The 15,253-nt window shown below is 35.3% G+C and overlaps 2 protein-coding genes across 4 annotated transcripts in view; one reads left to right on the forward strand and one right to left on the reverse strand.

Annotated features, from left to right (window-relative positions):
- The window catches only part of LOC108691349 (FERM domain-containing protein 5), a 33,708-nt gene extending 28,789 nt beyond the window's left edge, over positions 1–4,919 (reverse strand). For both annotated transcript variants that reach the window (XM_018199049.1, XM_018199047.1), the window contains exon 1: positions 4,558–4,919. In XM_018199049.1, the coding sequence (XP_018054538.1) occupies positions 4,558–4,653 (96 nt within the window). In that variant the 5' untranslated portion in view covers positions 4,654–4,919. The remainder of the gene's footprint in view (positions 1–4,557) is intronic.
- A 1,030-nt stretch (positions 4,920–5,949) lies between these two features.
- LOC108691350 (glucose-6-phosphate 1-epimerase) overlaps positions 5,950–15,253 on the forward strand; it is a 25,718-nt gene continuing 16,414 nt past the window's right edge. For both annotated transcript variants that reach the window (XM_018199050.1, XM_018199051.1), the window contains exons 1-2: positions 5,950–6,020; positions 6,498–6,549. In XM_018199050.1, coding sequence (XP_018054539.1) covers positions 5,951–6,020; positions 6,498–6,549 — 122 coding nt within the window. In that variant the 5' untranslated portion in view covers position 5,950. The remainder of the gene's footprint in view (positions 6,021–6,497; positions 6,550–15,253) is intronic.

Here is a 15,253-nt window from a genome sequence, read left to right on the forward strand (position 1 = left end):
CTTGTTCTACATAAATTAAATTTGATACGATATTGTGGAAAAGCAAAGATATAAAGCTGTCTCACCATGCAGGTACAGAATTAAAGGAATAAATTACTTCGAATGGAATCCCACACTGCTATTGTTGCTGTTAATAAAGTACTAGCGTAGGTAGTTTCAATTCTTTCCGAGATGGAATTTTGTGCGAAAGTGTACATATGAAAAAACTTGAATCGTTTGTGTATCTCGATGTGGATCTTGAAAAGTTGCATTTATAAATAATTCAAAATATGCGGATGATGCAAGCTTTTTCAAAATTGTGTCCGCTAATCCAGAAACTTTAATCTCGCGGTTGCTCCGACAATTCTCTATTTTATTTATGATGTATGTCAACATTTACTTTGGCACGGATCACATTGTTGCCGTTTGAAGAAGGTTAAGGATTATTATCGGTTTTTATTTTGAGGATGAGATTGAACGCGACAAGGCGAGCGTGTATAACGTCAACGAAGGTTTTTAAGACACTTTTAGGCATAAAATGACGTCGTCCGCTATAATTTACGGTTATCAGAGAGCACCGTGCCAAATGGGCCGCACTAATGCAACGAGAAGAAATAATACAATGGCCTAGAATTCACCCGTAAATCCGATTAAACAGTTTCTACCGAAGCCGCAAAGAAATAAAAATAAAAGATACATTTTAACTCTTTGCAAAAGGTTTATTCCATTTTTTTCATTAAATTTATTCCGTATCGAAATAGCAACTTTATCTTTCCGTACACTTATAAAATGGAAATGAAAGATAAATACGCGAGATTAAAAAAGAACGAAACAAAAAATACGACAGATACTTATCAAATATTTTCAATTTCATTTTTGGCAAGCTATCGCATAACATTATAATAACATGGTTACATTGAAATCGTATATATTTCGTTCAGTTGCGCATCATGCAGATATTTCCATTTTTATGCAAGCAAATTCTATATAAAATATAGGAAATAAATTAAATTCTTTTAAAAGATCAATTTCCATAAAAAGTCGAATAAATAAAACGTTCTCTTTATAATTATATCATTAATTTATGTACTGATGCTCTTCGCAAAGAATATATAAGGATATTTGAATTATTCCTCGTTTCTTTAAAACTTGATAAAACTTGGAAAAACGAATCAGTGAAAATATATATATATTTAAAAATACTACAGTGGTAACGGCTCTGCGCTTAAAATAATGGTTATAACAACAATCAACAAAACCTTCGATTTTATTGGCTTTTAATGTGTGCAATAGTTTTTCTCTCCAATCGTCATCCGTTCAGAATAAATCTAAACCAATGACTTCTACCATTTTGTTTCGATTTGGCCGTTTGCCAATTATTCCATCATAATATACACGATGTAACGTAGCGATGATACGCATCCCTTGTTTCTGCGGCTACAAAAAGCGTTCGTCTAATGAAGAGAAACGAACCGATCGACATCATCGATCGACATGTGCAACTCTATTTCCGGATATCCTGGGATGATTCACGATAATTCCATGAGTCCCATGAGAATAGAATATTCGTGTGAACAGAAGAGATGAGGGAGATCTCTTTTCTGTTTTCGAGGCTCGACCTTTAGAGACTTCAATGACATTCAATGCGTATTAATTTTGGTGGTTTGCAATGAACAGATGAAAAGGGACTAATAAATGTTACACTCGCAATGTTAGAAATGAAATTAATCTATTGGAGAATATGCCATAACTATTTGCATAACCATAGACCGCGAAGATTTAAATATAGATTGATTGCTGTGAGACACGTAATTAGTAGGATCGAGAATTATAAATAGAATACAGAATTATTAATAGAATTAAAGATATTTCAGAAAGCTATTTCTACACAAAAACAATGTGAAAAGGTGTATAAATTGAAATGACGTGTTAAAAATCGAATCTTTGCACACTTCACTTTGTCTATTCTGTAGATATCAAAGAAGCAATGATAATTAATTCATAAATTAAATAACATTTTGTTAAATAACATTTTTAACTTGCCATTTTTATCTGTGTCAATATGTAAATCAGTCCATTTTTATGGTTAGTTTCAAACTAAACATCATCCATATATTAATGTATATCTACACTTAGTAAATAATAAACTAAATCTGAATCAATTAAATACATTTTCTTTAAGTTAAATTGTTTAACACTATTGTTTTAGTCAAATTAACACATTGGATAGGATAATGGCGACTCATGGAAATGATTATAAATAAATCAAATTAAATATAATATGACATTATGAATTTAACAGTATAAAGTGGCAATCTACAATGAGATTTTAAAGCGTAAAACTTAAATTTTATATCTTAAGCTGTAAGAAATTAACTGACTAATTGATCACAGTCACGAATGTGAGGAGAATAATTGACTATTAGCGTTTTCGATTGCAATAGATTTGATCTGAGTTGGATTAATGATGTCACATGTTCTGCTATTAGTTGATCTATCAATAATAGAGGATGCAATCGAAAACGCTATATGATTGATCAATTTCTTACGGCTTATGGTTTAAAGTTTAAATTTCACGTCTTAAAATATTATTGTAGATGCTTAAGATCAGCTGTAATCTAGGTTCTCAATTTATTCTTTATCTTTTTCTAATTTTAGAAAAGAATTAGAGAGAGAAAAAATAAACAATAAATTAAACCAAGATTAAAGTTAATTTTGGTGAAATCAATCCTTAAGGCCTAAAATTTAAAATTTTATGTCTTCAAATCTTATTGTAAATGCCGCTTTAGGCACGGAACGTCAAGCAAAAATGACTGGAGAGCGTTTTTGACAGTGTAAACCGCATGCATAGACGGTTTTCTGGAATCGATCCAAGTAGTGGGTGCCGTCACTGCGACTAAACGTCAAAGGGATCCACGGCTGCGATACAAAGTCTCGGTTCGACCCCCGCGTGCAGAAATCCTCAATCCCAATTACGAACAAACAAGTATCGCGATCAGAGATGTGAACGATACGTGGAGTAGATGAGATGTGGAATAAAAAAAAAGTCAGAGGTATCTCAAAATGAATGAAATTATAATTTGTAATCAATGATGGAAAATGGACTTTATCAAAAAATAAATAAAATTAAAACATAAAAAGGCAGAATAAATTTATATATCCACAAAAAACAAATAAATAAAGGTCGGATAATGTAAATCATAACAATAAAAATCGCATAAAATATTCGTGAATATATTTCAATAAAAATGATATTTAACGTTTTTTTTTATATTTCCTCGCGTTTCGTAAACCTTCCAAGATTTACGTGTCTTTCATCATCGATTTGAATTTCTAAACAATGGAGATGCAGTAATCATCGTGACATCATTATGTTGGAAAAGAAGGAATGATGTCTGTGACATTCCACTCCTTTTTTTCGCTTTTTTTTCTCGTTATAAGATATGAAAAAGAAGAAATGCGATACATCCAAAATATGTCCTTAATGTCATCGTTAGTGGCGATCATTAATTCAGTGCTATGGCACGACGAAATATGAAAAGATACTATCGATTATATAATAATCTATTGAATTCATTAATATTTCATTAATGTGCCTGTAATAAGCATCCGTCATACCGAAAACCTTGTCATTTTGCAAACAAAAACAATTGTTTCTTTTAATTTATCTAACTAAACAAATTTAAATAAAACGAGTACATCTGTAAGAATAATTTTGTAAACAGAAACTAAAGCAAATTATATATGTACATTTATTTATAATATTTTGTTGTGTATTTGAAAGCGCATCCGTTTTTTTTCGTTTATTATTTTTTAATACTACATTCTCTTTAATCAGCTTCGAGAAAATATCGAAGAACTGATAATTTTTCAGTTATGAGGAATTGAAAAAGAAAGCTTTCTCGTAAAGCTTTCTCATAAAAGTTGAAGGGAAAAGAAAATTTTCTCGTGAAAAAACTTAAGAGAGTTAAATGGAAGTACTACATTCGGACACAGATTTTATAGAATTCCAATGCAGAGCTTAATTATACAAAAACATATGAACGCTAAAAGAATTCGAAAGACGCGATAAATAATAAGTTCTCTCTCGAGATTTTCGCTAAGGAGAGACTCCAAATGATTGAGCAATCTAAAATTGAGAAATAATGCGCGAGAAGTGGGACAGTTTATATAAAGTTGTTAACAGTCTGTTGAAATTTAGAATCGCAATCGCGATGAAATCGCGTATGTTGCGACAACCATTGAAATCTTCTCATTGTCCCTATTTCGGCAAATACCATTCTGGCAAGTGTCTGTCGTTGGTAGAGTAAAAAATCAGAGTATATACAAAATAAAAAAAAAATGATAAGCAATTCTCGGATCTTCCATTTGATGCCGATATATACCCATGAATGACAGCGCGCAGGCGAATGAGAGAGAGAGAGAGAGAGAGAGAGAGAGAGAAAGAGAGAAAGAAAGAGAACCTGCACAGGGGTAGCAAAGAAAAGTCGCGCTCGTGCGCGGATATCCGCGGCCGCGAAGCGGAACGGAGTGGAGCGGTGCGGGCGGCGTGGCGTCGAGCGGTAGAGTGTTTCTCACCTGAAAGTCACAGTAAATAATTTCGTTGTCGTCGAACAGTCGAATAGTGGCGCGATGCACCACCGTCACGTCGCTCTTGCTGCCGAATTTCAACATTTCTGCCCTCAAGTCGCCACCCAAATTATCCCTCCGGTCGTCATCGTCCCTTCCTCCACAGCACCACACACTGCCCGTTTATTAATCGCGGCACGCTCCACCGTCGTCGTCGTCGTCGACGCCGGTCGTCGTCACCGCCGTCGCCGCTAACGCGCGACCGTACTCGGTATTAATCGGCGAGCTGGCACGGCACGGCGCGACGGCACGGTTGCACGGTTGCGGTGAACGACGACACATCACCGTAGCAGAAGAACGCGAAGCTGTCTGTCAACCAGTTTACTGCTGCGCCGCCGCCGCCGCGACCAACGCGCCGTTGCCACATCTCTTCATTTCTGCCCCGCCGCGCCACTGACAGTCCGCTGCCTAATGTTGTCTCAATGTTGCCGTTATCCAACTGTCATGGACTCCGCCCGCGCCGGTTTCGATTTTCGAATATACGGCCGCGTGTGAGCCACGCTGTCAGCGAGCGATACTTGCTTCGAATCCATCAGATTGCTGTACATACACTGTATAATTGTCAAATTTATTTTTTAATGATTACAACGATTTAGTATCTGTTTCCATAATGGTTAAGGATTTAACCACATTTTACAGATTATTCTATCATTTACATCTAATTGTATCTATGTAAAATTTGAGCACAATTTTCTGATTGGTTTGAAAATTATATTTAAGAATATTTGAGAATATTTAGTGTAACATTTAGAGGAATATTGTGGTTCTAAATGTGTAAAATTTTTTTGAACAAGTAGAGGGCGCTATTTGTCAGTCAATAACGATAGCTTCGGAGAACTTAATTATCGACCAACGATGGTTCGTACATTTAGGCCAGTATTCATAGCATTCTTATTTCAGGATCGTCGTAAGTAATATTTTAAAACGCTAATATTGCTTTGTAATTGATTCATAAGATTTCAAGACTCTAATTAAGACATATGTACAGTCTTAAATGTGTATATAAAAATCGAGTCTGAATACCGGCCTTAGAACGCTCCATTATCAACTATCCCCAAAATGGTATTCTATAAGAATACGTATATATAAGAACCCACTGTATGAATATCGGCCGAAATAGATATTCGACCGCTGGTACAAATACGAGCTATCGTTCGTCGGTCCATTAGGTTCGATTCATCTCAGTTGAAATCGGTTGATTTAGCTACCGCGAAGTGTCGTGCGCGCAGGACGAGAATACTTGTGAGTTGTGAAGTTGCTCGCGGGTGGGGGCGAGTCGAGGGCGTCGGACAAAGGTTGGTCGCGTCGAGCGACCGGCCGGCAGCGCATTTGCGACTCAAACATGGCAGCGGCTACCAGCGTTGTCGTGCTCGACAGGGGCAACAACACCACCTGCACCATCAATTTACACGGTGTGTGTGTGTGTATGTGTGTATATGGTGTGCGTGTATGTGTGCGTGCGTATATGGTGTGTGTGGATGCGTGCGTGCGTGCGTATATATGAGTGCGCTGCGTGAAAGTGTCGCGCGCGAAATCGCAAAGAAACACGACCGAGAATTGCAATGAGATGACTGAAAGCTCCGAAACGTTTTCGCGCGTCGCGAGTTTACGCGTCAATCGCGCTGCCGTTGCCGCGTCCTGACGCGCGACCGACAAAGCCCTACGTACATACGTACGTACGTATGTGCCTGCGTGTATGTTTTGTGCGAGTGTATGTCTCCGCTCTCGCGGTCTATTCCTTTACGCGATTTAGGCACGTCGACGGCCGGCAGCCGATGATGACGTGTTATCATCGTCCGGGTGCCCCTTCACGTGTCATCGTGCACCCTTCGCGCTTCCATCCGCGATCGCTCTGATCGATATTCTGATCTTGATTTTCCATTTTGCAGGAGCCACCGTAGTGTCCTGGCGGGTGAATAACCAGGAACAGCTGTTCGTTAGGTAAGTACATGCATGAGATTTCATAACTGCATGATAGCACATAATACTTTGACAGACAAATCATAGTTCCCGCGATTCCAATTATCGCGTATTGCTCTTTTAATTTAATTTTCGCATTTCCTGTATTTATTCGATCAGGGATATATTTTTTTAAATTGTAAAGTATCTTAAAGAAAAAAAATGACATGTTAAAATTGGATATATAGTATGCCTTCCAACAAGCGATACAAGTGACATGGTGTAACACAATGGATCATTATATCCTTGTTGTTTGCCAATGTTAAACAAAGATGACATGATCACTGGTGTCGCACCGTATCGCTTGTTAGAAGGCACAGAGATTGATTAAAATCTTGTGTAAAATCTGGTATAATTGTTAACAGACATTTAAAAGAAAATACTAAATTAATCTTAAATTATATATTAAATTTAATATTAAATCTTTTAACATTACCGTGGATCTAAATTAACCTTAATTTCGATTCAAGGTAAATCTAGCTTTTTCTTCTAGCAAGGAAAGAGTGTCATCATAAAAGTAAAATTACATGTAATTCATTATGATTATTTATGAAAAGTCACAAAAATCTAAAACTCCACGTGCAAACCCAAATTAACTCAAAAAGAAGAACTATCAGATAGTAAATAAAAAATGGCATGCAGCCGCGATTTTTAGTGTTATTATTAAATCTTAATTTTAATTGATATATCTGGTAGTGTCTCGGTGCTAAGTGCTACACGCAGCGATAATTTACGCGATCAAATTTTGCTCCTTATAATCAGATTTAACCTAAATCTGATTATAAGAAGCAACATTTGGGTCGCATGAATATTAAATGTATCAATTATAATAATACGTAAACAGATTAAATTTTAAGGTCTATTATGTTTAAAGTCTAATACAGATTTATAGAAAAATATTTTGAAAAAATGCCAATTTTTCGTAAATCATCCTGTATAGGTCATAAGACGCGATATAAGAATCGTTGAAATAAGCGTTGACGCATGTTGTAAGGTTGCGCGCGAGGTTACGCATCTTAGATGAGATAGAATGTATTTAGCTTAATCATACGTTACGACGCAAAATTATAGCGTCGAAAGATCATTTACATGAGCAATCTATTGCAGAAAATCAAACGGATAAAATAATTAAGATCATAGAAAGTTGAAGCGACGTAATTTGATGAAAATTTAATGAATTTTCTAATGTTTCTTAATTTTAAATTAAATTTGTTTAAAGCGTTCTTGAGAAAGTAAATATCGTATGTATTTATGTGTTAATGAGAAAGATTGTATGTATATAATGTTTAAGATAAATATTTAAATTTAAAACTTTTAAATCGAGATAAATACTTAGACAAAGTTTGAATTCGAAAATTATTAAGTCGAAGAATTTTCTAGTAATATTGTAAATTATCTAACAGATGTATCGAGAAATTTTTACGATAATTAATAAAAAAAGACTGTAATTGTGAGTTTTGAATTCAGAAACAAAATTTTAGAATTTTAGAAATAAAAGGGTTTTGAATACGGACCATAAAATACAATTAAAATTGTACAATTAAAATTTTTTAACACCTCGGTTCATGTCGATCTATTCGAGATTGCAACACTTAAATTTATGTCATCGATCTGTTCGAAACTGCAAAATTTAAATTCATAATGCCAAATTATACTCAATTTGAATTATTTTTAATCATTTCTATAGGTCGCTCTATTACTTAATATGTTGTTAATTAAAAACTATGGCGTAGTTAAATTAATTTAATTAATTAAATTTAATGAGTTTAACTCGAATTTATCTATTATTTATTAAGTATACGTACGTTAATATGAATATTGTATACTTTGAAAGAAATTTATATTTTAATATACACAGTTAAAAACAATAAAATATCATTTAATTGAAGGAATTAGGTGGTTGCCATTGTTCCTTTGGGCATATATTATACAGTAAAGACCTGTATTATGCTAGTCACAGATTACTCTTCGAGATTGGCACTTTCTAGATGAGAACAAAGTCTGCGTGTTCCACATGCGCACAGATTGCCCAACAAATTGCTTTCAGTCGGATGAAAAAAAACCGATTGCAAGTTGTCGAGTACAAGAATGAAACGATTAAAGTATCATCATCCATGAGAACAATACAGAGTGCAGTTTAAACTTCGACTACTGTAATAGATAATAATATAATCGCTATAGCAGACGCAAGCAAGCAAATGAACGAATTATATTATAGTTTCGATGGATGCAGATCAATGCCAAAATCTGTTTCGTTCACGATGACTCACAAAAAGAGATTTCACCGCTGTACGTGACTGATTCAAGGCTCTCGCCGCGAAATGTACCGAAACGATACGCAGTTCCAATCAGACTGAGAGCAAATCGAATTTACTCGATCATATTTTCCAGTCATCTTTTAATTTTTTAATCCAATTTAATTATATATTCAAGATTAAACGTGCATGTATTTGCATAGTTCGTTTACATTGAAATATTAATATCGATTTATTAATTCAGCTTTTTCTCAACAATATCGAATGTTATTTTATGATCAGTCACTGCGATTGCTTTTTTTACTATGAATAGGATGAACATCAGACTGTAATTCTCTGTATTACAAACGCGACGGCAATGCATTAAATACCTCGGTAAGGCACAAATGATACGTTCTTCCTCTCGTTTTAGTATACGCGAACATTGAAAGTTCTCTTTGATATGTAAGTAATCTTCCTTTCGGATTACATTGTTCATTTTGTGCATCAAACTTCTGAAAATCCACTTTACCATCCATTATATCGAACAAAATCTATATATATTTATACATAAGTAGTTTGATAAGTCAGTGACTTTTTAAAAGAAGAATATGTTGAAAAATAAATCACATTATGATTCTTTTCAACAAAGTTGAAAAGAAGTCACTGACTGAACTACCTTCGTATTTTCCCAATTTTTGTCTCTCTCTCTCTCTCTCTCTCTCTCTCTCTCTCTCTCTCTCTCTCTCTCTCTCTCTCTCTCAAGTAGTATCATTCTTTCGCGACAATGCAATTCCGTAGCACGAGAAAGAAGAGACAACGAGAGAAGGCACGCTCGCGCGCGCGCGCGCACACCTGCCGAGAAAGAACCGCGTAAAAGCGCGGTGCCCGTGACGATCGCTTTAAAAGCGGCAGCCCGAGAGCAGACGATGAAAAAACTGACGGAGAGCGAAGGCAAGGGCGCTCTCTGGACCAGTACATACCTTATACACAGGGTTCAGGGCCCCTCGTCGCTTGCCAGTCATCGGTCTTTCCGACTGTAAAGCCGCTGTCGAGACTGGGTTTTGCAATAGATCCGCGGCTATTGGAATTCACGATGACAACGTGAAACCGAAAAGTCATCATTTCAGTACATTTAATTGGCGTACCGATCGTACTTTCATCAAAACGAAACAAACCTCGCTATTTCGGTTACGTAATAGATACTTATATATGAAAGAAATTGCGGTGATTCATCTGGCGAACTCAATTATATATCTTTTTAAATAAGACTACATAGAATGCAATTATTTCTTCTCATACGTACTACTTATTGATGTATAATCGCGAGTCATCATTCGGCTGCTGCCAGAACGTGGCCATCCAGGGTACACACCGTCAAAGAATTTTAAATAACACACGTACACTGTTATACACGTACACAGCGCAAAACGCTCGGCAAACACGCTCGTAATTTACTCCAATTTCCCTTGAAACGGCTATAAAAGTTACGTCGGTATGTCCGGTCGTGACATGATTACTGATCGCGATGCACCGTGCGATGTATGAGGTATATATATTTTAAGTACGAATGCTACGTGTTTGATGTTTAGAAACAAAGGAAGAAATTTAATTTCAATTAACAATATTGAAGAAATTAATGCTCAATATTCGATGTTCGTTTACGGATTCTAACAAGCAACAAAATCTCCAATGAATTTCATATTAACTTTAATGAGATTTTAACTTGAGGCGGTAACTTTGGTTATTTCTTATTAATATCAAATTTTATACAAAGAGGAAAAATAGCGCTCGAAATAATTACAAGAAATCATTAAATTGTAAAATATTCCTCAAGTGCGCATAATATAAAATGCACCTTGTATATATATATATATATATATATAAATTATTAAATGTATTGGCTGCATTCAGCAAAAAAAGAAGCTTTATGACAATTGTAAAATTTTTTACTGATTGGTATTGCTCTTAGTTCTTTACTGGATTTAAATGTATAAACCTATCATATTAAAAAATTTTATAATAATTGCAAAGCGGCTTTTTCTGCTGAATGCAGTCAATGCATTTAGTAATGATTATCAAATAGTGAAACACGCGCGCGAAATTGAGTCAGTCGTTCTGAAGCTGACCGGTTGTACCCGCGCACCATCGGTAACATGAGAGGACCACGTGCAGCATCTCTTGGTTCTTACAATCCGACCGCGGATGTCGACGTGCCCTCGTCGAACATCTGCGTCCACGACGGGGCCCAAAAACGGAAATGAGGAATCAGGACGAAGCAGCGATGCATAAACGGCGACGAACTATAGTTGGGACTCCGTTAGCACGATAAAATAATCAGGCGAATTCCGATTTACCGATTATTTTACGGTCACGGCAATGATGGGAATAGATAACTTTAGATCTGTTTTTTCATTATTCTTTTATTTTTATTCTTCAGATTACACTATCATATATAATATATATATCAAATATCATATATATATGATATTTAGTAAAAGAATTTTACCAAAGTGTATCTGATACAAGAACAAAAAACAGATCTAAAGTTACCTATTCCCATCATTGTCGTGACCGTAATATATCTACTTTATTTTTAGTTCCAAAAATATGTACCTTTTCAGTCATACAAAACAGCCACAAGAAACTTTTGTATCGATATGACTATAAAAAGATAAAAATTCGGATACCTGGCTATTTAATTATTCACTTCGGAGATCTAAACCAAAGACATGAAGACTTCATCCGTATCTAAGTATATCCGTATCTAATGTCGACAAAAATAAGAGAAAGGAAGTATGAAGATAGTCAATTTCCCTTTCTTCTTAACAACCATAGAATAAAAAGAGAAAGAGATAGAGACTGATCATCTAAGCATCCTATCTCTCTTTCATTTTTGTTGACCAATTGTACAGGATTGCACAGTCCATGTTATATCTATAGACTAGCTCTAGAATGAACCTAAAATTGTAAATCTTTATGAATAAAAAAAGATTCAAATGAAACGTTGCAATGGGTTAAACACGGAAGGAATCACCCGGCGTGAGTACTGAGAACTGTAGACATATTACTAGCTACCCCTTTCGACTCCAAGACAAGCAAAGCGACCTAACTGTTCCTCAGTTGGTTCAGGAACAAAGACCCATGACGGTCGGGAATGACCCCCGAGGGGAGAAAGAGAAAGAGAGAGAAAGGAAGACAGGACGGAGACAAATAGCTAGAGCGAATCAAGAAAAGCGACAGAGACAGGCTACGAGTGAACGAAAGGGGTGCGGGTATACAAATGCACGATTCATCTTGGCGAAGGGATGGGATGATGATTAAAGGTCCCTCGTCTATCCTCACCACGCCTAAAGACGCCACGATCACATACACATATACTTCGCGCACATTCTCGCGAGAAGGAAAGAGAGAGAGAGAAGAAAGAAAGGACATGGAAAAGGAAAGCGTCGTTAATGGCTGCTGGCAGGACTCAACCATGAAATTTCAACTCCACTTTCAGATTAGAGGTTTCGTTTGAACCGTAGATTTGGTGAAGCTCGTCTCGATCGCGTGATGTTCCCTACGCACTATGTTACGAGAAGATAACTTGAAACTAAAAAATGTTTTCCAATAAGGAATCGTTTGAACGCGCGCATTCTCGCGTGGTAAACAATAATCTATACGCCTGGATAAACTTTTTTTTATAAAGGCTCCGATAATAGAATCTATTGAATCACATCTATTGAAATTTTGATCATAAAATCTTGATTATTGAACCAAATAATTTCTAATCAAGATCAAAGAAATATTTTAAATCGTTACGATCTTTCTTCGAACATGAGCCAGCCTTTCTTATATTACTATATAGGGCAAGGAGAATGTCAAACGGTGCAGTGACATGTCAAAAACGTCCTGCACTCGTGCGCATTTGACCTCACATACGTCTTTGTCGTCCCGGATTGGTTCGTGCTGGGCATATGGCAAGAACGTCTGTTTCTAGTGGTAATGCAAAGGCACTTAGGGGATTCTTTCTTCGAGCTGTGGAAACATTACGATTCCACGCGTTACTTTACATATACTATATATAATTTTAACATCATATCCTCAAAATCCGAATCAAACTCTTATTATGCAAAATAAAATGCCTGGACATTTTATTTTGAAGTTTCTTTTAAATACAATGATATTGCGAATTAATAATAGACGCAAAGTATCGTTAATTCAATGATATATAAAATGTTTACTAGATATATCTGAGACACTATTGTGCCTCCTAACATAAGAATGTCACAAAATTTTAAATTAGTAAAATGTCAGGAAAATTAAAAACAGTCAGGGAAATCAAAGAAAAGTCTGAGAATTTTGCAAAATCTTTGGAAAAATTAAAATTCTTTGTTTTAAAAAACTTTAATGTGTGCAGTATATCTAGTTTTGAAATACTATCAACTTAACGATTATAACGATAATACAAATATTGTCAGCACTTGTCAGCACAATATTAATAATCATTTATTACATATTACATATTACTAATATTATTAAATTGCTTTCACAACGAAATATTTGTCGGTTTCTAAATCTCAGAACGAAAATACAGAAAAATTTCAAAATTGCAAGCATCAGGAAAAATCGTGAAATTTTATTTGAAAATCGGGGAAAAATTATGGAATTTTAGGATAAGAAATTTATAAGAAGGCAAATCGTTTTATCGCTTGATATCAACTTCAACATATAATCAAGTATAATTTTATTGTCTAATAGTTTTTGTTGTTCTCTTTATAAAAACTAAAATTAATCACATTGATTTACGCTAACGGGAGCGATGTATAAATTATATGTCGTGCTCTGTTATGTAAAGATCTCGTAGAAACGAAGCCGCGATGAAGAGAGAGATACGGAAGAAGTAAAATAAACGATAGATCTTGTGGAAAGAGCAGAGCGGATAAAGGTAGAAAAGAGATTTGAGAGAAAGAGAGCGCTAATGACACCGCGCCAACCGTCGTCTCGACTTTTTGCTGGTATTCTCAGCGTAGATTTGCACGAGGAAATACGAAACGACCGAAGAAGCGAAGCCGCGATGATAACCAATGATAAACATTCATGTGTGCAAATGCCTCAGCAACAACGGCCCTGTTTGCGCACCTAATTCGTGTGATAATCATCATTCGAGGGATCTCTGTATTACGTTACGTTCCGGACGAGAAAAACACTAATTGTAAAAACTTGCTTCGGTAGCACATTGTGCTTTACGAGCTTGACAATTGGGCATTGGTCATGATTGAGACGAGACAATCGATACGTTGCTATTATTTTCGCTTGTCTTGTTTTAAAATGTCCAAAATTAAGAGCTTTATTCAAATCGCATATTTTTTGTGGCGCTATTTTTAATATGATGATAGAATAGAAAATAGACACGAATATGAGAAGTGAAAAGTCCATTTTAAGAGCATACGTGTATTAATATTCGATTTGTCTTTTATTTATATTGTCTTAAAAAGAGTGAATGTTATAAATGTTCAATGATACATTGTGGTTTATTTGTAACATCTGTAACTGCATATCGCGTTATTATTGCGTTATGATCGAAACTTTGACCATCCACTAGTAGTGAGCACGTTTACGAGGGAGATAACGTGGCTGCGCGCGCTCTTATCTAACATATAAAAAGCATCATTTTGACATAAAACAGACCGATACGGCGACGCATTTCCGGTGGCGGTGGAACTCTTTGGGGTGACAAACCCGCGGGACGAACCTTGCATGACTGCCATCGACTCGATTATTTATGATTACGACGAGAGAATGCATTTCCGGTCTATAAAAACGATCTCGCAAAAGCGACATTGCTTGTCGGATAAAAATTGATTAGGCACTGATAGTTGCTATCTCCAGAGAACTTTGACGTAGAGAGAGATTAATGGTTTATTATGTGAACAGGTTGAGACATGACGTTGATAAGCGGTAGATAATTTTTGCGAACGCTGATAATTAGAAAATTCTCATCATCTGAGAAATTATCTTTTGTAGAAGCGTCATATTATTTCGAATCAAAAATTTTAAATTAATCTTTTAAAAATTAATTCAAGATTGCACAGTTTTTTGCTGAAATATTTATGTAAAAATTTCGCTAGATGTAGATCTGAAAATAATTCTGTTCATCAAAATAATTATGTAGATATCACATTATTCTCTTTTTTTTTTAATTACGTTACAATTAGAAATGTCAACTCGTCAAATGTGATGAGCAATATTGCAAAAAGTTTAAATATTCTAACAAGTTTAAAAGTTCTATGTAATTATCTTGATGGCGAATCTCGATTAACGAAATAATTTTTAGATCTATATCTAGCTAAATTTTTAGATACTGTAGTAAAACTCTTCCTTCTATGTAGTTTTTCTATATAAGCTGTTACGATTGCAAATTAATTCGTCAATAGTATCGCTAGCAAATAAGAGGCTCATATATATAT

This window comes from Atta colombica, unplaced genomic scaffold, assembly GCF_001594045.1.
Source record: "Atta colombica isolate Treedump-2 unplaced genomic scaffold, Acol1.0 scaffold46, whole genome shotgun sequence".
In the NCBI taxonomy this organism is placed as follows: Eukaryota; Metazoa; Arthropoda; class Insecta; order Hymenoptera; family Formicidae; genus Atta; species Atta colombica.